Consider the following 25,323-nt stretch of genomic DNA (forward strand, 5'->3'; position numbering starts at 1 on the left):
GTTGACCTGGATCAACCCATGATTTGTGCGCTTGGGATTCTCAAAATAAATCCACTTTTCATCGCCAGTCACAATTTGATGCAAAAAGGACTTACTTTCATGCCATTGAAGCAACATTTTGCTGATGACTTTTCGGTTTTCCATTTGTCCTTCGTTCAGTTGATGTGGCACCCATTTTTCTTCCTTTAAAATCTTTCCCATTGCTTGTAAATGATCAGAAATTGTTTGCTGAACAACGTTTAATCTTTCTGCAAGTTGTTTAGTTTGACACGCATCTTCATCCAATAATGCTTATAATTGTTGGTCTTCAAACTTTTTTGGTTGACCTGGATATTCTTTTTCTTTCACGTCGAAATCATCACTTTTAAAGGGTTTAAACCAGCGTTCACAGGTATCTTGAGATGGGGCATGTTCACCATAAGCTTCCCAAAGTATATGATAACTTTTCCTTCAAAATAAAGTAATGAATTAAAATTCCCGCAAATGTCTTTTTCTTTTTCTTTTTTTTTTTGGGGGGGGCGGGGCATGAAATTCGACATTTTTAAGTGTAAAAATATCTATGATGTTGACACCTTCAGCAAATTTGATATATGAAGTTTTGAAGCTTGTTGTCAATACAACAAAATAGCATACATATCAAATCGCATATATATCAACATATGTGAACTCCATCTATTGGAAAAAAATCCGCATTATTAACTAGTACACCTAAGCATGCTTGATTTAATCAGTCAGCACTGGCACTGACAGCATGCTTTTATTCTAAGACCTGGAGCTGTCCTTTTAAAAATAAGAGGAATAAAAAAATAAAACATTACAGAAAGATTATAAAGTGAAAAATCTCCCCCCATACCATCTATTTACCCCCACCCCCACCATAAAACCCTACTCCCTGAAGGTAAATACCAGGAACCATTATGAATCTGTGAAGGGCACCAACAATAACACATTTCGTATTGATTCCCAGGCCTCTGTGTATAGCTTACTTTATATCTTCTGGAAAGTCATCTGGGCTGAACCCCTCCTTTTCCAGAGAGAGGAAAAGGATTGCAGCTCTCTGTGGCAGGGGCCAGGCACAGGAGTCTTCATAAGAGGCTGTTTGGAGCACTAGGAAGGGCCATCATCGGCCTCACTTAGTCGGCTCCCTGGGATTGCCTGCCGGCCTGTATGGTTATGTCCATTCTCCTTCTCCTCAGCATCTAATGGCTCTTTTTTTTTTTTTTTTTTTTTTTTTACCTCCTTAGGATCCCTCTGTGACCCAGCTGACCAATGCTCCACAAGGTGGTCTGGCTGAATTTAACCCCTTCTCAGAGGTTGGTGAGCATGTCCTCTTTGTGAGTCCCTGGGTCCTCTGGGTGGTGCTGGGACTCTGGGCAAGGAGCCTTGGCAAGACTGAGTGTTCTGAGAATCTGCAAGTTTTCAAAGGGACAATCTTTTTGTGTTGTTGTTTTAAATATGTTTTATTTATTTTAGAGAGAGAGGAAGGGAGAGGGAAAGAGAGATGGAAACGTCAATGATGAGAAAGGAACATTTGATTGGCTGCCTCTTGTGCACTCCCTACTGGGGATTGAGTCTGAAACCCAGGCATGTGCCCTGACTGGGAATCAAACTGTGACATCTGGTTCATGGGTTGATGATGCTCAACCACTGAGCCACAGAGGCCAGGCTCAAAGGGACAGTCTTTTTCTTTCTTTTTTTTCTTCTTCTTCTTCTTCTTATCATACTATAAATATATCTTTATTGATTTCAGAGAGGAAGGGAGAGGGAGAGAGAGATAGAAACATCAATGATGAGAGAGAATCATTGATCAGCTGCCTCCTGCACACCCCCAATGAGGGATCGAGCCTGCAACCCAGGCATGTTCCCTTGATGGGAATCGAACCTCTGACTCTTCAGTCCACAGGCTGACACTCTGTCAGCTGAGCCAAACCATCTAGGGCTCAAAGGGACAATCTTAATGTTAACTTGAGGGGAGGGGGTAATATGAGGAAGCCACCAATTCTCCTCTTAGGGTCCATGATCTGGGCTCCTCCTGAAGAAGGCAGGGCAGTTCCAGGAGCTCTGGACCAAAAAAGGCCAGGTTAGGCATCACACTGCTCCGAGCCTGAGGCTTGTTGGCTGAAAAGCTACAGAGGGAGGCCCAGAGGGAGTACTCCTCATAGGCTGGGGCATATCACCCTCCCTGTTGTGGGTTTGCCTTCCACATGGCCAACTAATGGCGTTCCACTCACCTCACTCCTTTAATCTGTCCCAACCAGACAAATGCAGCAACAACGGTTCCTGTCACCCAGCTCCCTGGGCCCTCGCAGCCAGCAGTTCTCCAGCCCTCAGTGGAACCAACCCAGCCAACCCCCCAGGTACTGTTGACAAAGATCCCTTTTGCCTCTCCTTTCCAGAAAGGGAAGCACCCAGACTAGTAGCTGACTCCTGATATCGGGGTGGGCAGGGGGTCTTATTCTCTGGCTTCCCTTCAAGGGCCCTCTTAATAATCTCTTTAGAGTTTGTCACTTGCATGTGGAGGGTCTGCTCTCATAAACCCTCACCCCCCACCTCACTGTCAGCCCCCAAAAATAAGCCCTACTCACCAGGCTGGGCTTCTGGGTGTCTTCAGAAAGAGCATTGTCCCTCATGCCATTCCAGATCCACCTGAGGCCTTTTTTTACTCAGGGCCCGAAAAACATCTTTTTTTTCCTTTTTTTTTTCTTTTCCTAACCTTATTTATTCCTGCCTTCCTTCTTCTTTTTCTTGGTCCCTTCACCAAATACCATGAATCCTGTCTGCTTGGTACCCAACCCTCCATTCCTTGCATCATTGTTTACCCCATGCTCCTCATTGCCCCTGGCGAGCAGTGGAGTTGTATGTTGCAGCTCCTTAGACAGGCCAGCAAGTTCCTGCCTACCAGTTTCCTGACAGTGAGCGAGCTCTGAGAGGCAGATGCTACTAGGAGGAGATAGTATTCTCAGAGACAGCTACATGTGAAAGCTTCCAAAGGTAGGCAAGGTATAGATGAGCGTGAGTGAGGGCAAGGTGCCTGGACTCTAGTGGGCCCCAGGCTGCTCCTGTCATTTGGCCAGACTTACTCTGAAAGTGCTCCCCCTGCATGGAATCCTGGGACCCTGGGGTCCTGGGCCCCACACATGGCCCTAGAATCCTGTGAGGCAAGAGGAGACTTTCTTATTCAGCTGGGTGGTGGGTCCTGGGTCCAGCTCAACTGAAGTCACAGACTTGGGGAAATAGGCTAAGACTCTCACTGTGGTCAATTCTGGTCCTGCTTCTACCTCTAGTGCCTGAAATTTACCTCCTAAAGGTAGCCTTAGCTCTTTGGAGAACTCATTTTGGAGAGATAGAGAACACACACACATGTGTACACAAATGCCTGGCTTATCATTCTGTGAGATGACCAGTTTGGTATTTGCTCCCTAAAAAGGACTGTAGACTTCTCGAGGAACTGGGCTTTGGGCTGGAACTCTGGACCCAGCTCTGATTAGCCTCACATAGAATCCTCTAGCTGCTTCCCTCAGAGGCGTTGCTTTACCCTGGAGAGGGGTAAAGCTTGGATTCTCACATCATCAAAGCCAGGCAAAGCAAGGCCAACCCAAAGGGCAGTACTGGGACGTAGCCAATAACAGTTCTGGTGGACCTGGGAGCAGTTCCTGGGAATGGAGCAGGTGCAGGTGCTTGAATATACATCCCTCTGGTTCCAGGTATATCGACTATGGCCTCAAATGCTTCCCCATCCCACTCACTCTAGCAAGTTTGCACTGTTTCCCTTCACACACACACACCCCCTCCAGGCTTTTCAAGTGAGGCTTAGGTCTCTGGCTTTCTGACTACAAGACAGTCTGTTATGATGCCTTTTGCCCTTTGTTATCACCCCAAAGGTCAATATAATTGAACTTGGCCTGGAGGATGGTTCTCCTATCTCAAGTTTCAGAATGAAGAGGAGAGGAGAACCCTGATAATGGGAAAGGGGCCACAGATATGTTTTAAGAGCAGTAGGCCTCTCATTGGTGGTCTCAGATGCTCAAGACATTGGAGGGGGTGGGACTTCTCTTGGAACTCCCAGCTGGCTCTCCCTGCATGGGGCATGGGCCCTGTGACTTCCTGTCAGGCCAACAATGTTCCTCTGTCTCTTGTGTTTGGTTGCCTTCCACTTCCCTTTTCGCTCCAGGCTGTGGCCTCTGCAGCCCAGGCAAGCCTACTCCGGCAGCAGGAAGAACTGGACAGGAAAGCAGCCGAGCTAGAACGAAAGGAGCGGGAGTTGCAGAACACTGTGGCCAACTTACACGGTAAGGGAGGCCACACTAGGTCCTGGGTTCCCCTTGTTGGTGCAGGAGAGTTCCCTCAGCCTGCTTGTTCCTGGGGCAGCTGCAGCTCTTTGCTGAGTTCCTGGTCATCTTAGAATGGTGTTGGTCCTGGGGAGACAAGTAAGTGGGTGTCAGGAAGCCTGTAGTGTAACCTTAATGGGTGTATTCCTTTCCAGCTGTAAAACTATTTGATAAGAGTGGGGCATTGGCCCCACGATTCCTTGGTTATAGGTTGTTCAAAAAAAATAATCACTTAGGCCAGTGGTCAGCAAACCACGGCTCTCAAGCCACATGAGGCTCTTTGGCCCCTTGAGTATGGCTCTTCCACAAAATACCACGTGTGGGCGTGCACATACAGTGTGATTGAAACTTCGTGGCCCATGCGCAAAAGTTGGTATTCGGCTCTCAAAAGAAATTTCAATTGTACTGTTGATATTTGGCTCTGTTAACTAATGAGTTTGCCGACCACTGACTTAGGCTGTTTAGCTCTGTGTTTCCCAGTACATTTGGGGTCCATTATATTGTACTGAGAGTGTGGGTGTTTATGTCCCATCATCCTTTTCCCTTCCCACTTTATATCCATGAATACCTTGAACCCCACTTGTTGATACCCTTTGTGGATCCTGAAATGGCCCATAAGCTGGTCCTCATCTTATTTTCTCCTTCTACACAGTGAGAGAGAACAATTGGCCGCCTCTGCCCTTGTGGTGCCCTGTCAAGCCCTGCTTCTATCAGGACTTCTCCACAGAGATCCCTGCTGACTACCAGCGAATATGCAAGATGCTCTACTATCTCTGGATGTGTGAGTCCAGCTCCCATAGTTGGTCTGGGGTGGGGATCTTTGCCCACATAATTGGCTCTCTGAAGACTGCTTCCTGTCATAGGAACCGCCCCTCAAGGGCGAGTCCAGATCATGAATCAAGTAGGGTGAGACTAGCTGGAGACTTCTGAGTTGGAGCTCATTGCACTAAAAGGTTCTCCTTAGGTGGAAGCTTCCCCTCCCACAGATTCCTGGGCTCCTGGAGTGAGGATAAAAGACTCCCTGTTGCTAACCTGTGGACCATTCAGGGCCAGGGAAAAGAGTTGCTTAGAGAAGGATTCCATTCCCTAAGTACTCCATTCCCCTTAGATACCTGGGCTGTCCCATCACCTCTTAGGAGCTTGGTTTGGTTCCTGGTTTTGAGGTCCCAGAAAAGCAAGGACCGGGAGCTAGCCCTGCTTGGGTACAGATCGAGGTCCTTTACTTTTGCTGCAGCTGCCCTGACAGCATGGACCTCATCTCCCCTCTAAGGATAGTTTGCCATATCCAGGAGCCCTCAGTCACCTTGGCACCAGCCCACGTCTGTCTCCCCCATCTTCCACAGTGCATTCAGTGACTCTGTTTCTGAACCTGCTTGCCTGCCTGGCCTGGTTCTTAGTCGACAGCAGCAAGGGAGTAGACTTCGGCCTCTCAATCCTGTGGTTTGTGATCTTCACCCCCTGTGCCTTCCTTTGTTGGTACCGACCCATCTATAAGGCCTTCAGGTGAGTGGGGCTGGGACAAGGGGGGGAGTATATGGCTAGCATCCCAGGTAACAAGCCAAGGCCATGAGCCCTAGGATCCCATTCCAGTCAGAGCAGAATAGATAATGGGAAATTCACTTCCCATCCCCACCCACAGCCAGAGTTGGCAGGGATCAGGGGTCATCTTGGGCCAGGAAAGAGACCTAGAGAGGGAAGCAGGAGCCTTACTTGCCCTTCCACTGCACCCAGTCTGTTTGGTGCAGGGGGATTTCTGGCACTAGGAAGAGGGAAGGAACTTCCTCAGCTCCCTTCCAAGGTTCTAGGGCAGCGATTTTCAACCAGTGTGCTGCAAGAATTAAAAAACATGCAGTACTTGACTATTTAGTCATGGACACTGACCTCACTTCCCTTAGATTGTCAAATAAAAAAATGGCAGCAGCAAACACAGTAGCTGTCAGTGTGAATGAATCAAAAGTATACCTATTTTTTTGTCAGATTGGCAGAAGATACATTTTGTTGTGCCACAGAATCTTAGTAGTTTATGTGTGCCAGGAGGTGAAAAAGGTTGAAAATTATTGCTCTAGGGCAGCGGTCGGCAAACCACAGCTCGAGAGCCACATGCAGCTCTGTGGCCCCTAGAGGGTGGCTCTTCCACAAAATACCACATGCAGTTGGTCGTGCACATACAGTGGGGTTGAAACTTTGTGGCCCATGCGCAGAAGTCGGTTTTTGGCTTTCAAAAGAAATTTCAGTTGTTGTACTGTTAATACTTGGCTCTGTTCACTAATAAGTTTGCCGACCACTGCTCTAGGGTATTCTTTGATAGAGTCAGACTCTGAGATACGCTTTTAATAGCTTATTCTTCCATGCTTACTTATGCCCCTTCCCCTACTTTCCTAGTAACTGTGGAGCATCGCTGAATGCCAATATTTGATCAGCTGACCTAGAATAGATTCTGTGGACTTTAATGGTTCCACTTTACAGACCCTTAGGGCTTTTGGAATTGTGCCTCAGAGTTGATGCTTTGTAGGACTGGGATGCACTGAGCAGGGTGGACTTGAACCCTCACTGTATTCTAGCCCTCAGGACAGGAAATGGAGGTGCTCAAAACACCAGTTTTATCTAGTGTCTTCTACTTCCCAAACATCTTTCTGTCACTCAGGCCTACAGTTTTATTATTAGAGGTTTATACCTTTGGCTTAGATTTTCTTCCCTGTTACAAAATGCAGATCAGTACTCCAGGAGATGGACTGTTACACTCTTTATATTGTTCTTTGGTTAAGCAACTGTACTAGCTCTTTGAGGAAGGGATCAAGCATTTTCCCTTAAATTGGAAGGCAGTGAAAGGCAAGCCTTTTCTGATGATAGTTTGTGGGTCTTTGTAGACGGTGCTCTGTTTACTCTCCCATTCTGCCTCATGGCTTCTAGTGAGGTGGAATGTCAGACCATGTGGAATGAGTCCCAAGCCCTTTTGTGACTTCTGATTTTCCCCTTCTCTCCACAGGTCTGACAACTCTTTCAGCTTCTTCGTGTTCTTCTTTGTATTTTTTTGTCAAATAGGGATCTATGTCATCCAGTTGGTCGGCATCCCTAACCTGGGAGACAGGTGAGAGATCTGGGGCATTACAGAGGGAACTATGCTTTGGAGGCTCAACTCGGCCTCTCTCGCCCTATTTGCCAGACTCTGAGGGCTCCTCTTCCACCATAGCAGGAAGTGGTAACTGGGCCAGCTTGTATCTGTCTTCAAGCCCCCTCTCCAGTTCTTTACCAGTAGCCACTCACTGTCTTGCCTTGTTCACTTTCTGGAGTGTTGTGGGTGGACATGGCCTGAATCCTTAGGCTACCTGGCTGTGTCCTCCATGGATTACAGCCTCTTTTTCTCTTGTCACACCCTCCTAGAAGCTGGTGGTACTTCCACAGGTTCCACACATGCCCTTAGGTTTGGGCAGCTGCTGATGGATGCCCTAGTCTTTGCAGACTCTGAGCTGTGACTTTCCTGGAGGCCCTGTAACCTCAGGAGATGGAGCCCTAGTCTTCCCTGGGTGGCTCCTCTGGCTCCTCTGCTCTTTTGGAGCAGACAGCTGGCTTGAGTTTCCTGGGTGCTACAGTCCTCCACTCAATATTAGTTTCAGAAAGAAAAGCCGATGGTTGATATTTTCCTTTCTGCCTCAGTGCACAGGGAACATTACAGAAAGGTCAGGCTGGCACTTGGCTAAAAGCCTGAGCCTGAAAGGGCTGTACTATTTTGGGACCATCTCTCCAGTGGAGCTGGCAAGTACAGAGCAGTAGGGAGGGGGCTGAATTACCTTGAACTCAGAGCCAAGTGCCTTCCACCACCCCTCTTCCTTCTCACCATGTTTATAACCTATCCCCTTTTGTCTTTATGTAATGACCCAATTACATTACTCATTCCCCTAAGTGAGATCCTGGTAGAAAGACTATGATTAATAACAGCTGTTTGCACCCAGTCAGGGATGACTGTGCCCCTCACTGCTCTGCCTAGGCCAGTGGTCAGCAAACTGTAGCTCGATAGCCACATGTGGCTCTTTGGCCCCTTGAATGTGGCTCTTGCACAAAATACCACATGCGGGCGTGCACACAGTGTGACAAACTTCATGGCCCATGCACAGAAGTTGGTTTTCGGCTCTTAAGAGAAATTTCAATCGTTGTACTGTTGATATTTGGCTCTGTTGACCAATGAATTTGCCTACCACTGGCCTAGGCTTACCTGGGTGAGTTCTGCAGCCTCCGGCCTCCCAATACTTTTCTCATCTCACCTTCTAACACTGCTTTGATTATAAAATACACATAACATAAAATATATAATTTTATGTATTACTTAAACCATTTTAAAAGATACTTCTGTTTTCTTCTAAGTTTTATAATTTGAGTTATTATTAGGTCATTGATCCATTTTGAACTAATTTTTGAAGTAAGGAGTCCAACTTAATTGTTTTGCATGTGGATATCCAGTTGTCTCAGCACCAGTTTTTAATGAGTTATTTTTTAAAAATCTTCATTGCTGAAAGTATTGCATCCACCCCCTCCAGCATACTCCCACCCCTTCCCCACCCCAAGCCCCTGTTGTCTGCATCTATGGGTTATGCTTATATGCATACAAGGTTGATTACCTCCCACCCACACACACTTCCCCACTTTCCCTCTGAGATTCCCCACTCTGTTCCATGCTTCCATGTCTCTGGATCCATTCTGTTCATTAGTTTATTTTGTTAAGTAGATTCCCTATTTCATGCGATACTTGTCTTTCTCTGACTGACTTATTTCACTTAGCATGATACTCTCCAGGTCCTTCCATTGCTGTCTCAAAGGGTAACAAAGGGTAAGGGATTTTTTATTTATTTATTTATTTTTTACAGCTGCATAGTATCCCATGGTCTAAATTTACCACAGCTTTTTTATCCACTCATCCACTAATGGGCACTTGGGCTGTTGCCAAATCTTAGCTATTCTTTCTGATTGGTGTTTTGGGTTTCTTAGGACATATTCCTAGAAGTGGGATCACTGGGTCATATGACAGTTCCATATGAGGAAGCTCCATACTGCTCTCCACAGTGGCTGCACAGTCAGCATTCCCACCAGCAGCGCACTAGGGCTTCCTTTTCTCCACATCCTCACCTGCACTGCTCATTTGTTGATTTGTTGATGACAGCCATTCTGAAAGGTGTTAGGTGATACCTCATTGTCATTTTAATTTACATCTCTCTGATGATCTTTGAGGATTTTTTCATAGGTCTTTTGACCATCTGTATATCCACTTTGGAGAAGTGTTTAGATCCTTTGCCCATTTTTGGATTGGATCATCTGTCTTCCTTTTGTTAAGTTGTAGGAGTTCCTTATATATTTTGGATATTAACCCTTTATCAGATGTATAATTGCCAAATATGTTTTCCCATACAATGGGCCTCTTTTTGTTTTGTTGATGGTTTATTTTTATTTTTATTTTTTTTATTGATTTTAGAGAGGAAGGGAGACAGAGAAAAAAGCATCAATAATGAGAGAGAGTCATTGATCAGCTGCCTCCTGCATGCCTCCTACTGGGGATCGAGCTGCAACCAGGGCATGTGCCCTTGAGTGGACTCGAACCCGGGATCCTTCAGTCTGCAGGCTGATGCTGTATTCTAAGCCAAACTATCTAGGACTGTTGATGGTTTCTTTTGCTGTACAGAAGCTTTTTATTTTGATGTAGTGCCATTTGTTTATTTTTTCCTTAGTTTCCTTTCCATAGGAGACATTTCCATAAACATATTGCTATGAGAGATGTCTGAGATTTTGGTGCCTATGGTTTCTTCTAGGACTTTTATAGTTTCACGTCTTACTTTTAAGTTTTTGGTGGTTTTTTTTTTTTTTTTTTTTTTACCCATTTTGAGTTTATTCTTGTATATGGTATAAGTTGGTGGTCTTGTTTCATTTTTTTTGCATATACCTACCCAATTTTCCCAACATCACTTATTGAAGAGACTGTCTTGACTCCATTGTATGCTCTTGCTGTCTTTGTCAAGTAATAATTGAGTGTAATGGCTTGGGTTGATTTCTGGGGTCTTTGTTCTGTTCTATTGATCTATATGCCTCTTCTTGTGCCAGTACCAAGCTGGTGTGATTAGTGTGGCATTATAGTATAACTTGATATCTGGTATTGTGATTCCTCCAACTTTATTCTTCTTTCTAAAGATTGCTGCAGCTATTTGGGGTCTTTTGATTCCATATAAATTTTTGGAGTATTTGTTCTACACCTGTTGGTATTTTAATAGGGATTGCATTGAACCTGTAGATTTCCTTGGGTAGTGTGGACATTTAAATGATGTTAATTCTACCAGTCCATGAACACGGAATATTCTTTCACTTGTTTATATCTTCTATCTTTTTTTTTAATGTCTTATAGTTTTCCAAGAATAGGTCTTTTGCCTCCTTGATTAAGTTTATTCCTAAGTATCTTAATTTTTTTGTTGCAATTGTAAATGGGAGTGTTTGCTTAGTTTCTCTTGCTGAGAATTTGTTATTGGTATATAAAAAAGCCATCAATTTTTGGGTGTTGATCCTGTACCCTACTACATTGCCAGATTCATTTATTAAATCTAGTAATGTTTTTGTGGAGTCTTTAGGATTTTCTATGTACAATATCATGTCATCTGTGAATAATGGAGTTTTACTTCCTCCTTTCCAATTTGGATGACTTTTATTTTTTTTAAAATATATTTTATTGATTTTGTACAGAGAGGAAGGGAGAGAGATAGAGAGCTAGAAACATCGATGAGAGAGAGTCATCGATCAGCTGCCTCTTGCACACCCCCTATTGGGGATATGCCCGCAGCCAAGGTACATGCCCTTGACCGGAATCGAACCCGGGACCCTTCAGTCCCCAAGCCAACGCTCTATCCATTGAGCCAAACTGGTCTTGGCCCAATTTGGATGACTTTTAATTTCTTCTTCTTGTCTGATTGCTGTGGCTAGGACTTCCAGTACTATCCTATATAATAAAAGGCTAATAAGCAAATCGACCAAACGTCAGAATGACTAGTCGCTATGATGTGTCCTGACCGCCAGGAGGCAAACGTTTAACACAGGAGCTGCCCCCTCGTGGTCAGTGCTTTTCCACAGGGAGAGCACAGCTCAGCCAGAAGCTGGTTCACCACCTCAGAGGCAGCACTAAGGAACAGCAGGCCCGCCTTTTGGCTGAGCGGTATTACCGGCAGGTGGACATCCACCGAAGAGTCCCAGACTGTGAGAGGGCACAGGCTGGGCGGAGAGATATCTCGCGTGCCCCCCCACCCCCACCCCACCCCACCCCCGCCCATCTAATGTTGAATAAGAGTGGTGAAAGCAGACATCCCTTAGGGGAATTGGTTTTAGTTTTTGCCCAATGAGTATGATATTCACTGTAGGTTTGTCATATTAGCCCTTTATCATGTTGAGCTATGCTTCCTCTACATCCACTTTGCTGAGAGTTTTTATAAAAAAATGGATGTTGGATTTTGTTGAATGCCTTTTCTGAGTCTATTGATATGATCATGTGATTTTTGTCTTTCAGTTTGTTTATGTGATGTATCACATTTATTGGTTTGCTAATATTGTACCAGCCTTGCATCACTGGAATAAATCCTACTTGGTCATGGTGTATGATCTTTTTAATATATTGCTGGATGCAATTTACTAATATTTTGTTGAGGATTTTAGCATCTATGTTCATCAGGGATATTGGCCTATAATTTTCTTCTTTATAGTGTCTTTATCCAGTTTTGGGATTAGGGTAATGCTGGCCTCATAAAAAGAGCTTGGAAGTGTTCCTTCCTCTTGGATTTTTTGGAATAGCTTGAGGAATATAGGTGTTAGTTCTTTGAATGTTTGGTAAAATTTCCCTGTGAAGCCATCTGGACCTGGGTTTTTTGTTTGCTGGGAGTTTTTTAAATTATTGCTTCTATTTCAGTTGTTATTGGCCTATTCATGTTTTCTGATTTTTCCTGATTCAGTTTTGGGAAACTGTATTTTTTTTTTTAGAAATTTTTCCATTTCATCCACATTGTCCAGCTTGGTGGCATATAGTTGTTCGTAGTTTTTTCTTACAATCCTTTGTATTTCTCTGGTGTCAGTGGTTACTTCTCTACTTTTGTTAATGATTTTATTTGGGTCCAGTCTCTTTGTTTCTTGATGAGTCTGGCTAACGGTTCATCAATTCTGTTTATCCTTTCAAAGAACCAGCCTCTGGTTACATTGATTTTTTAAAATATTTTTTTAAGTCTTTATGTCATTTATTTCTGCTCTAATCTTTATTATTTCCTTCCTCCTACTTATTCTGAGTTTTTCTTGTTGTTCTGTGTCTAGTTCTTTAAGTTGTAAGATTAAGTAGTTTATTATTAATTTTTACTGTTTTTTTTATGTAGGCCTATAGTGCTATGAACTTCCCTTTCTGGACTGCTTTTGCTGTCTCAGAGATTTTGGGTTATTATGTGATCACTTTCATTTGTTTCCGGAAAGTTTTTTATTTCTTTCTTGATCTTGTTGGTAACCAATTCATTGTTTAATAACATGCTCTTTAGCCTCCATGTATTTGAATGTTTTGGGTGTATTTACTGTAATTGGTTTCTAATTTCATTCCATTGTGATCTGAAAAGATGCTTGATATGATTTCAGTCTTCTTGAACTTGTTTTGTGTCCTAACATGTGGTCTATTTGGGTAAATGATCCAGGTGCACTTGAGAAGAATGTATATTCTGCAGCTTTGAGGTGAAATGTTCTGTAAATGTCAATTAACTCCACCTGACCCAGTATATCCTTTAGAATCACTATTTCCTTGTTAATTTTTGTCTGGAAAATCTATCCAGTGAAGTCAAGGGGTGTTAAAGCCCCCTACTATGACTGTATTGTTGTCAATCTCTCCCTTAAAGTTCTCTAGAAATGTTTTTATATATTAGGTGCTCCTATTAGGTGCTCCTAGTTCTCTAGAAATGTTTTTATATATTATGTACATATATGTTTCCCATGGTTATATCCTCTTGTTGGATTGATCCCTTTAGTATTATGTAATGACCTTTGTTGTCTGTTGTGATGGACTTCATTTTGAAGTCTATTTTGTCAGATGAGTATTGCTAACCAGCTTTTTTTTTCTTTCCTATTTGCATGGAAAAGTTTTTTCAATCCTTCATTCTCATCCTGTGTGAGTCTTTTTTTTTTATTTATTTTTTTATTAAATTATTATCTTGGTATATATACCATTGCCCCCCCTTCCCTATGTGAGTCTTTTGTTCTGAGGTGGGTCTCTTGTAGACAGCATATAGTTGGGTCATGTTTTTGTATTCATTCAGCTACCCTGTGTCTTTTAACTGGAGCATTTAATCCATTTACATTTAAGATTATTGATAGGTATTTATTTATTGCCATTTTAATTCTGTATGGCTAAGTTTCCCTATTTTTTTTTTTCTTCTTCTCATTACAGCAGTCCCTTTAGCATTGGTGGCTTGGTGGTGATGAACTCCTTTAGCCTTTCTTTGTCTGGAAAGCTCTTTATTTGACCGTCTATTTTGAATGATAGTCTTGCTGGATATAGTAATCTTGGTCTCAGATCTTTGCTTTCCATTACCTTAAGTATTTCATGCCATTCCCTTCTGGACTTAGAGTTTCTGATGAGAAATCAGGTGTCAGCCTTATGGAAGCTCCTTTGTAAATAATAATTTGCTTTTCTCTTGCTGTCTTTAAGATTCTTTGTCTTTAATTTTTGGCATTTTAGTTATGATATGTCTGGGTGTGGGCTTATTTGGATTCTTTTTTCTTTTGATTCTCTGTGCCTCCTGAACTCATGTGACTTTTCCCTTTACCAGGTTAGAGAAGTTTTCTGCACTTATTTCTTCAACACATTCTCTATCCTTTACTCCCTTTCTGTCACTTCTGGCACACCTGCTATTTGAATATTGTTAGGTTTAATGTTGTTCCACATCTCCCTTAAGCTGTCCTCTTGTTCTTTTAATTGTTTTTTCTTTTTGGTTCTCTTGTTGAGTGATTTTTCCAACCTTGTCTTCTAATTCACTGATTCTATCCTCAGCTTTCCCTAATCTGCTGTGTATTCCTTCCAATGTATTTTTTTTAATTTTATGAGATTTTTTAGAAGTGAAAAAATTTTTTTCAAGAAAACTTTTAAATACAAAAATTTAATTTTTTAATTTTTTATTTTTTTAATTTAATAAATCTTTATTGTTCAGATTATTACAATTGTTCCTCTTGTTTTTTCCCCCCCATAGCTCCTCTCCACCAGGTTCCTACTCCATCTTCTGCCTTTACTCCTCCCCCACTGTCTCTTCCTGAACCCCCCACTCCCCTTTTACCCCGAGAATTGTCAGTCCACTCCCTTTCTATGCCCCTGATTCTATTATATTCACCAATTTATTCTGGTCATCAGATTTTTTATTCACTTGATTTTTAGATTCACTTGTTGATAGATATGTATTTGTTGTTCATAATTTTATCTTTACCTTTTACTACTTCTTCCTCTTTTAAAGAATACCTTTCAGCATTTCATATAATACTGGTTTGGTGGTGATGAACTCCTTTAGCTTTTTTTAATCTGTGAAGCTCTTTATCTGACCTTCAATTCTGAATGACAGTTTTGCCGGGTAGAGTAATCTTGGTTGTAGGTTCTTGATATTCATCACTTTGAATATTTCTTGCCACTCCCACCTGACCTGCATAGTTTCTGTTGAGAAATCAGCTGACAATCGTATGGATGCTCCCTTGTAGGTAACTGTTTTTGTCTTGCTGCTTTTAATATTCTCTCTTTGTCTTTTGCTCTTGGAATTTTAATTATGAGGTGTCTTGGTGTGGTCCTCTTTGGATTCCTTTTGTTTGGAGTTCTCTGTGCTTCCTGGACTTGTAAGTTTATTTCTTTCACCAGGTGGGGAAAGTTTTCAGTTATTATTTTTTCAAATAGGTTTTCAGTATCTTGCTCTCTCTCTTCTCTGGCACCCCCATAATTTGGATGTTGGTACCCTTGAAGTTGTCCCAGAGGATCCTTACACTATCTTCATATTTATGCATTTTTTTTTTTTTTTTTTGCTTTTTGCTTTTCTGGAGGAGTGTTTTTGCTTCTTTGTATTTCAAATCTTGATTCTTGCGATCCTCTAGTCTGCTTTTAGGTCTCTGTATAATATCTTTTATTTCAGTTAGTGTATGCTTAATTTCTAGTTGGTCCTTTTTTCATATCCTCGAGGGTCTCGTTAAATTTATTGGCCTTTTATAGGAAATTCTTGAAAAACATTATAACCGTGGTTTTCAACTCTATATCCACTCTTTTGCTTTCCTCCATTTCCTTCATTTGTGGCCTCTTTGTCTCTGCATTTTGGCTGCTTCCCTGAGTTGATGGAGTGGCTTTGTGTGCTAGGTGTCCTATAGGGCCCAGTAGCCCAGCCTCCCCAGTTACCTGAGGTGGACACTCTTGGTGAACCCCTTTGTGGGCTGTGTGTCCAGTCTTGTTGTAATTAAGCCTTGATTATTGTTGGTATCACTGGGGGGAGTTGATCTCCAGGCCAATTGGCTCTGAGGATCAGCTGTATCTACGATGGGAGAGTTTCTGTGTACTCAGCTTGGATGGGGCGGATTCTCAGGGTGGAGCAGACAGCCTTGGTTTCCCATCAGCCCCACCCTAAGAGGCCCCTGTATCCCAGTATCCCGTGGCAATGGCTGCATGCACCTCTGAGAGAAGGCTGCTTTTGAGTTTCGCCTACTGCCAGACAGTCCAATTTCTCCCCAAATGAGTCTGGATACCAGAACTGGATTCAGTGCAGTCAGGAGGTTTTGTTTCCTGCCCAAGTGAGAAAGCTAGTCACACTCTTGCTGCCCACCCTCTCTGTGTGCTGCGATTAAGCCAGCCACATATTCAGCTGCCTGTGCTTTCCGTGCATGCTGGTCTCTGCACCTCTGTCCTTCACAGCTCCTCTGGGTCTCCATGTCCTTTTATCTTTCCCTCTAGTTGTAGAATTTCCACTCAGCCAGCTATCCGGTGGTTCTGGACGATGTCCGCTCTGTCTTTCAATTGCAATTTTGAAATTGTTGTGCGAGGCAGCAGTATAAGTGTTACCTATGCCGCCAGCTTGATTTCTCCTAAATATAAAAATTTTAAATATAAAAGCCAATGTGGGGAGAAACCAAGATGGCGGCATAGGTAAACACCTAAACTGTTGCCTCGCACAACAATTTCAAAACTACAACTAAAAGACAAAACAGACATCATCCAGAACCACAGGAAGACTGGCTGGAAATTCTACACTAGCAGGAAAGAGAAAAGGAGCTTCAGAAGGCAGAGGTAAGGAGGCGCACACATGGAGAGGACTGGCAACTGAGTACGCACCGGCTTTCTCAATCAGGAGGGAAACAAAAGCTCCCGACTGCTCTGAACTCCAGTTCCAGGTGAGACTCTGGAGAACCAGACTCATTCAGGGTGAAACTGGACTGTCTTGCAGCGGGCAGAACTGAAGGGTGGCTTTCTCTCAAGAGGTGCTTGCAGAGATTACTGCTGGACACTGATACCCAGGGGCCTCTTAGGGCAGGGCTGACAGGAAGCCATTGCTGTCTGCTCCGCCTTGAGACTCCGCCCCATCCAAGCTGAACACAGAGGCTTTTTTTTTTTTTTAAATCAATCTTTATTGTTCATATTATTACAAAGGTTCCTCATTTCTTCCTCCCTCCACCAGGTTCCCACCCCACCCTCTGCCCCCTCCCCATCCCCCATTGTCCTCATCCATAGGTGCACAGTTTATGTTCAGTCTCTTCCTCCCTCCCTTTCCCCGATAGTAAATCCCTTTTCAGATAGTAAATCTGTTACTTAGCATTTTCTCATATCAATAATACCTCCACATGCCCAATGATACACTTCACACAAAAGACATTTTCAAATAGGTCAACCAGCCTCATCCAGGCCCCACCCAAGGCACTCACAGATCAACACCCCAGCGCTATACTAACTCAACACATCCAGATCTAAGCCTTCATCACTTGATTCAGCAGACCCTCAAGTTCCCGCAAAAGTTTCCAGCCATGTCTGAGAGGCAGCCGTGGGCAGGTACAGGCGAGGAGCAAGCTGTTTCGGGCCAGGCTGCTCCGGGCCTGGCCTCTGTTGCTCTGGTTCGTTCCACAACCAGCTGCTCCCGGTCTGGTCACTGCCGCTCCCGACCTAGTTGCTCTGGACTTGGCTGTTGCTGCTACAGGCCTGGCCGCACCCGACCCGGCTGCTCTGGGACCGGTTGCTCCGGTCCCGGCCGCTCCGGGCCTGGCCGCTCCCAGCCTGTCAGCCGCTGCTCCGGGCCTGGCCGCTCCCAGCCTGGCAGCCACTGCTCCTGGCCTGGCCGCACCAGACCCAGCTGCTCCGGGCCTGGCCGCTCCCAGCCTGGCAGCCGCTGCTCCGGGCCTGGCCGCTCCCAGCCTGGCAGCCGCTGCTCCTGGCCTGGCCGCACCAGACCCGGCTGCTCCAGGCCTGGCCGCTCCCAGCCTGGCAGCCGCTGCTCCTGGCCTGGCCGCACCAGACCCGGCTGCTCCAGGCCTGGCCGCTCCCAGCCTGGCAGCTGCTGCTCCGGGCCTGGCCGCACCAGACCCGGCTGCTCCGGGCCTGGCCGCTCCCAGCCTGGCAGCCGCTTCTCCAGGCCTGGCCACTCCCAGCCTGGCAGCCGCTTCTCCAGGCCTGGCCACTCCCAGCCTGGCAGCCACTGCTCCGGGCCTGGCCGCACCAGACCCGGCTGCTCCGGGCCTGGCCGCTCCCAGCCTGGCAGCCGCTTCTCCAGGCCTGGCCACTCCCAGCCTGGCAGCCGCTTCTCCAGGCCTGGCCACTCCCAGCCTGGCAGCCACTGCTCCTGGCCTGGCCGCACCAGACCCGGCTGCTCCAGGCCTGGCCGCTCCCAGCCTGGCAGCCACTGCTCCTGGCCTGGCCGCACCAGACCCGGCTGCTCCGGGCCTGGCCGCTCCCAGCCTGGCAGCTGCTGCTCCGGACCTGGCCGCTCCCAGCCTGGCAGCCGCTGCTCCTGGCCTGGCCGCACCAGACCCAGCTGCTCCGGGCCTGGCCGCTCCCAGCCTGGCAGCTGCTGCTCCGGGCCTGGCCGCACCAGACCCGGCTGCTCCGGGCCTGGCCGCTCCCAGCCTGGCAGTCGCTGCTCCGGGCCTGGCCGCACCAGACCCAGCTGCTCCGGGCCTGGCCGCTCCCAGCCTGGCAGCTGTTGCTCTGGGCCTGGCCGCTCCCGCCTGGCAGCCGCTGCTCCGGGCCTGGCCACACCAGACCCGGCTGCTCCGGACCTGGCTGCTCCCAGCCTGGCAGCTGCTGCTCCGGGCCTGGCCGCTCCTAGCCTGGCAGCCGCTGCTCCAGGCCTGGCCACACCAGACCCAGCTGCTCCGGGCCTGGCCGCTCCCAGCCTGGCTGCCGCTGCTCTGGGCCTGGCTGCACCCGACCCGGCTGCTCCGAGCCTGGCCGCTCCTAGCCTGGATGCTCCGTGCTTGGCTACTGCTGTTCTGGGCCTGGCTGCTCCCAACCCGGCTGCTCTGGACCCGGCTTCTCCGGGCCCAGCCACTCCGTGAACACAGAGGCTTTTGCAAGTCTTGTCTCATGAGGGTGTCTCCAGCACAGAAGTTCTCCCAGCATAGACACAGCTGATCCTCACAGACAGTTGGCCTGGAGATCAACTCCCCCCAGTGATACCAACAATAATCAAGGCTTAACTACAACAAGATTGCATACACAGCCCACAAAGGGGTTCACCAAGAGTGTCCACCTCAGGTAACTGGGGAGGCTGGGCTACTGGGCCCTATAGGACACCTAGCACACAAAGCCACTCCATCAACTCAGGGAAGCAGCCAAAATGCAGAGACAAAGAGGCCACAAATGAAGGAAATGGAGGAAAGCAAAAGAGTGGATATAGAGTTGAAAACCACAGTTATAATGTTTTTCAAGAATTTCCTATAAAAGGCCAATAAATTTAACGAGACCCTCGAGGATATGAAAAAGGACCAACTAGAAATTAAGCATACACTAACTGAAATAAAAGATATTATACAGAGACCTAAAAGCAGACTAGAGGATCGCAAGAATCAAGATTTGAAATACAAAGAAGCAAAAAACACTTCTCCAGAAAAGCAAAAAGAAAAAAAAATGCATAAATATGAAGATAGTGTAAGGATCCTCATATTTCAAGCGTATCAACTTCAAGCGTACCAACATCCAAATTATGGGGGTGCCAGAAGAAGAGAGAGAGCAAGATTTTGAAGAAATAATGACTGAAAACTTTCCCCACCTGGTGAAAGAAATAAACTTACAAGTCCAGGAAGCACAGAGAACTCCAAACAAAAGGAATCCAAAGAGGACCACACCAAGACACCTCATAATTAAAATTCCAAGAGCAAAAGACAAAGAGAGAATATTAAAAGCAGCAAGACAAAAACAGTTAGTTACCTACAAGGGAGCATCCATACGATTGTCAGCTGATTTCTCAACAGAAACTATGCAGGTCAGGTGGGAGTGACAAGAAATATTCAAAGTGATGAATATCAAGAACCTACAACCAAGATTACTCTACCCGGCAAAACTGTCATTCAGAATTGAAGGTCAGATAAAGAGCTTCACAGATTAAAAAAAGCTAAAGGAGTTCATCACCACCAAACCAGTATTATATGAAATGCTTGAAAGGTATTCTTTAAGAAGAGGAAGAAGAAGTAAAAGGTAAAGATAAAATTATGAACAACAAATACATATCTATCAACAAGTGAATCTAAAAATCAAGTGAATAAAAAATCTGATGACCAGAATAAATTGGTGAATATAATAGAATCAGAGGCATAGAAAGGGAGTGGACTGACAATTCTCAGGGGTAAAGGCATCTGTGGGGGGGATGGGGGAAGAGACTGAAGACAGTGGGTGGCAGGGATGGGGTGGGGGCACAAGGGCACAGGGTTGGATGGGAACCAGGGAGAGGGAGCTATGGGGGAAAAAGAAGAACAATTTTAATAATCTGAATAATAAAAATTTATTTAGAAAAATGAAATAAAATAAAAACCAATGTTTTCTCTATTTGTGCTATGTCATTCTTTATTTCTGTTTTTATAGTTACTATATCTTTTCTCATGCTGTTAATCATCTTTACCATCATTATTCTGAACTCCATGTCAGATAAATTCTTAAATCCATTTCATTTATCTCTTCTTCAGGAGAATTCTCTTGTTCTTTCATTTGTGGATTCTTCGTTTCCTCATTTTGACTGCCTGTCTGGGTTTGTGACTCTGTATTAGGTAGATCTGCTACACCTCTAATGCAGGACAGTATCAAACACTGTTTGTAACTAATTAGCTCAGGTAAAGACTCAAAGTTTCCAGAGACCCCTTCTTCCTACAGCCTGATAGGATTCTGTCTTGAATAGCCCTCAGGCAATTGTCCACAGGTGTGGCGAGAGTTTTTTCAAAGGGAGGAAGGGGGAGAGCAATAGCTTCTGCCTGGAGGCTGTTATTCTCAGTCTCTCTCTCTTTTTTTTTTTTTAAATATATTTTATTGATTTTTTACAGAGAGGAGGAGAGAGGGATAGAGAGCTAGAAACGTCAATGAGAGAGAATCATCGACCAACTGCCTCTTGCACACCCCCCACCGGGGATGTGCCCGCAACCAATGTACCTGCCCTTGACTGGAATCGAGCCTGGGACCTTTCAGTCTGCAGACTGACGCTTTGAGCCAAACTGGTTTAGGCTATTCTCAGTCTCTTAATGGGCCTCAGAAGCACCCTGGGCAAGGTGCTTTCCAATAGGGTGGTTACAGCTGTTTCCCCCCCAGGCAAAGCTGCCTGTATAGCATAGGTCTGTACCAGTTTCCTTAAAAAAAGATTTTGAGAGAGACAAGAGGGAGAGGGAAAGGGAAACATCAATAGGAGAGAAACATTGATCAGCTGCCTCCTACACGCTCTTTCCAGGGATGGAGCTCGTAACTTGGGCATGTGCCCGGACTGTGAATCAAACCCGTAACCTTTTGGTGCATGGGATTATGCTCAACCTACTTAGCCACACTGACCAGGGCCCAGCACCATTTGTTGAAGAGATCATTCTTCCTTCATTGAGTGGTCTTGGCACCTTGTGAAAACCAGTAGATGGTAAATGTGTGTGTGGGTTTGTTTCTGGGCTCTTCTTTGTATTCCATCAACCTCTCTATTGTATATGTCTGTCCTCATGTCAGTACCACACTGTTTTGATAACTGCAGCTTGGTAATAAGTTTTTAACTCAGGAAGTGTGAGGATATTTCCTTTTATAGATGAAAATGCTGGAGCTCAGGAAGGAGACATGGCTGCAGGCAGAGGGGCCTGTCCCTATGTCCCAGTGGGAAGAGCTGAGGTGATAGGATGAATGCAGTTTGTTGGCCAATAATTCTCTTTTCCAGAGGGTGGGTCCTCGGGAATGATCAGCCATACTTTCCATATCCTCTCATACCCCCAAGACAGCAGGGAAAGTGCTGCTCCTGACAGGGCAGCAGCCACATCTTCCAGACCTCACATGGCCCCAAGATTCCATGTGGGCAGTGGAGAAAAGCCCCTCATGGGACCTCTGGGGCCCAGTTCTGCTATGCCCTCTCACCTCCTCTTCCTTTTATAGTGGTTGGATTGCAGCCCTGTCTACGCTGAAGCAAGACTTGGCTGTGTCGATCATCATGATGGTGGTGGCTGGCTTCTTCACACTCTGTGCTGTGCTCTCACTCTTCCTTCTAAAGCGGGTGAGTGGTGGGTGCCAGACCAACAGCTAACCTGAGGGAGCAGGCACCTCTCTCCAGCCTTGCCATGGGAGTATTCATCACTACAGTAGTTGGGACTCCTGAGTCCCCAAATGGCTTTCTTCAAGGCTCTGGAGGGGAGGTCAGGCGGGCATGGGTTTCCTGTGGGCTTACAAGATAGGCTTCTCTCACCACAGCCTTTTCCACCAGGTGCACTCTCTGTACCGCCGGACTGGGGCCAGCTTCCAGCAGGCTCAAGAGGAATTTTCCCAGGGCATCTTCAGCAACAGGACCTTCCGCAATGCTGCCTCATCTGCTGCCCGAGGAGCCTTCCAAGGGAATTAGTCCTGACTCTCCTCCCTGTGCCCCAGCCTTTTTTCCCGCCTGCCCTCTGAGCTGCACTTTCCATGGGTGCCTTAAGCAGTGCTATGGCCAGCACAGACCATAGGGGAGGGTCTTGCTGTGGCTCTTTCTCCTTCCTCAGCCATCAGTTCTCCCTTCCACCCAAGGGAAGGGGAGGAGGGACAGGAACTTTTTTACACAAGAGAAAAGAAAAAACACGCAAAGTTTTTCTTCTCAGAGATTCTTTTGTCTCTCTGAAGCAGTGGGACTGAAGTTCTCTTTTCCACACACACACACACACACACACACACACACACACACACCACATGCACATATGATATGTACACACTTGGGATCATTGGCAAACCTAGGCCCACCCCACTGGGAGCTGTATTTCTGCCGGGTCCTGGGCCTCCACTCATCCCCTAGAAACCTGGCCTGAATCTGGCTTCACAGCCACAGCCTTCCAGGGGCTTCCATTGTCCTGCCCTACATGCTGGGCTGAGATGACCTCCCAAGGGCTCCCCTTTACTAGTAGATGAGCTATGGCCTGGGCTGGCGGATAGCTCTTTTCCCCCAGATCACTCTGGACAGGTCTCTGGGCTTCCAGAGCCTCTGGCTGATTTCTTAGCCTCTTCCCTGCCTCAAGTTTCTCACAGATTCATAGCCCTATCGGCTCCCTGCACCTTCCAGCTGTGGGCAGAAGTTCTTTTGTCTCTGCAAAGACTCACAGCTCCTGTGAGTCTGCAGCTCCTGTGCTATCTGGGCCCTCCCTGAGCCCTCCCCTCCTTATATTTACTGAATGTGCATTGGGGTTGGTTGAGATCTGGGGATAGGCAGGAACAGCGGACAGCCCGAGTTGTCCTGCCCAGCCTTTAAGTCTTCTAAGGAGGAGTGTGTGTGACTGTCCTAGTGTGGGTTGTTTGTCCCTGTTTGTTTTGATTTCCTCTTCTCCTGGCGGACAGTTGTGCTCTGCCTTGGCCTCACATTCTAACCCTCTGTTCCCACATCAGCAGTAGATAGCTTGTTTGACTCTTAAGAAGGGCAGGTCAGATCAGTTCAGAACTGAATCCTTCAGGCTGGTCTGATGAGCCAGAGTTCCAGACTCATCCTCCAGGGTTCTCCCATACCCCGAGCAGGAGTAGAGTCTAGGTCACCTTTCCCTGGTCCTAGTTATTCCCCAGGAGGTGTGTCACTGTGATGAGCACCTAAGAGTCTACCATCAACACCTGCACCCTACCCTGGAGAGGCTGTAGGGATGGATACACCTGGAGTTAGCTGTGGACTGAGGGAACTTCTCAAAAAGCAGGCAGTCCAGAGGCAGCCCTGAATACAGCCCACTCCACTCCAGAGTCACTGAATGATGGTTTAATGATAGTGACCAAGGTTTTGTAAATTTCTTTTTGGTATTTTTTTTTCTCCATGTACAAATGTATATGTTGTTTCAGTTTTGTGCTTAAATAAAGACATTTTCAGACAACACTGGTTCCAATGTCTGCTGGACTTGGGCGGATGTGGGTGGCCCACAGGAGTAGGAGCTGAAGTGCTCTATAGATGTGAGGGGTCAGTCAACATGCTGCCCCCTGCTCCCTGGCTGGTCTGTGACAGGCTAAGCCTCTCATCCCTAGGGGAAAGTCCCTTCCTGAGATAACTATTGGCCTCTTCTATTATACTTTTTAATTTAAAAAAAAAAAAAAATTCTTGCCCTAACTGGTTTGGCTCAATAAATAGGGCATCAGCCTTTGGACTGAAGGGTCCCAGGTTCAATTACAGTCTAGGGCATGTATCTTAGTTGCAGGCACATCCCCAGGAGGGGGGTGTGCAGGAGGCAGCTGATCAATGTTTCTCTTTGATGTTTCTAACTATCCCTGACCCTTCCTCTCTGTTAAAAAAAAAAAAAAAAATCAATAAAATATATTTTAAAAATTCTCACAAACAGGTTTTATTGATTTAAGAAACAGATTTGTTGTTCCACTTATTTATGTATCACTAGAGGCCCGGTGCACAAAATTCGTGCACTGGGGTGTGGGGGGTGGTTGTCCCTCAGTCCGGCCTGCACCCTCTTGCCATCTGGGAGCCCTCAGGGGATGTCCGACTGATGGCTTAGGTGGGGAGTGGGCCTAAGCTGACAGGTGCACATCCTTAGCACTGCTACTGAGCCCAGCTCCCCGTGGGAATGCACTGACCACAGGGGGCAGCTCCTGCATTGCCCATCTGCCCCCTGGTGGTCAGTGCATGTCAAAGTGTCTGGTTGGTCCACTGCAGGGCCGAAACTAGCTCTCCAACATTCCCTGAGGGGTCCCAGATTGCAAGAGTGCACAGGACAGGCTGAGGGATTCCATCAGGCTGGGGAGGGATGTGGGAGGTGGGAGGGCTCCAGGGTGTTTCTGGCCCATCTCACTCAGTCCTGATCAGCCAGACCCCAGCAGGTTAGCTTGCTGCTGGGGTCTGGCTGATCACGACTGAGAGAGGACTGAGAGAGATGGGCCAGAAACAGAGCATGTGCCCCCTGGTGGAAAATGCACATCATAGTGAGCAGTTGAGTATATCATTAGCATATTATGCTTTGATTGGTTGAATGGCTGATCAGACAACCAGACATTTAGCATATTAAGCTTTTATTACAAAGGATTGGTTGATACTTGTATGTGCCCTGACTGGGGAATGTCTGCAACCTTAGCACATGTCCCAGTAATTTCACTTTCAGAGAGGCTGTCTTGGGAGGAGGGGCCTCTTTGAACTCCCTGCCCCCTCACCTTTCTTGATCCTCACGTGGGCGATCTCTAAGATCCTAACAAGCTGGTTAGGATGACCTCCTATGCTGGTCTCTAGTTCCTCCATTTGGCCCCCTGGAGCCTCAGTATTCCCAGATGGATCTTGCAGATCATGTGACTTCTAGGGCTGACGGAAGCCGAGAAGGGGCTGGCAGCACTCAGCGGTGCAGCAGAGAA

At 46.1% G+C, this 25,323-nt stretch overlaps 1 protein-coding gene and 1 long non-coding RNA gene across 2 annotated transcripts in view; one reads left to right on the forward strand and one right to left on the reverse strand.

Moving 5' to 3' along the window:
• SCAMP2 (secretory carrier membrane protein 2) overlaps positions 1-23,852 on the forward strand; it is a 46,485-nt gene extending 22,633 nt beyond the window's left edge. The window contains exons 2-9 of the mRNA XM_084906330.1: positions 1,245-1,313; positions 2,259-2,357; positions 4,172-4,289; positions 4,981-5,109; positions 5,672-5,831; positions 7,315-7,416; positions 21,916-22,033; positions 22,241-23,852. Of these exons, the coding sequence (XP_084762456.1) occupies positions 1,245-1,313; positions 2,259-2,357; positions 4,172-4,289; positions 4,981-5,109; positions 5,672-5,831; positions 7,315-7,416; positions 21,916-22,033; positions 22,241-22,375 (930 nt within the window). The 3' untranslated portion in view covers positions 22,376-23,852. The remainder of the gene's footprint in view (positions 1-1,244; positions 1,314-2,258; positions 2,358-4,171; positions 4,290-4,980; positions 5,110-5,671; positions 5,832-7,314; positions 7,417-21,915; positions 22,034-22,240) is intronic.
• LOC311633802 overlaps positions 1-25,323 on the reverse strand; it is a 223,981-nt gene that overhangs the window by 31,038 nt on the left and 167,620 nt on the right. The window lies entirely within an intron of this gene.

Source organism: Pipistrellus hanaki (genome assembly GCF_964339955.1).
Source record: "Pipistrellus hanaki genome assembly, chromosome: 1".
NCBI lineage: Eukaryota > Metazoa > Chordata > Mammalia > Chiroptera > Vespertilionidae > Pipistrellus > Pipistrellus hanaki.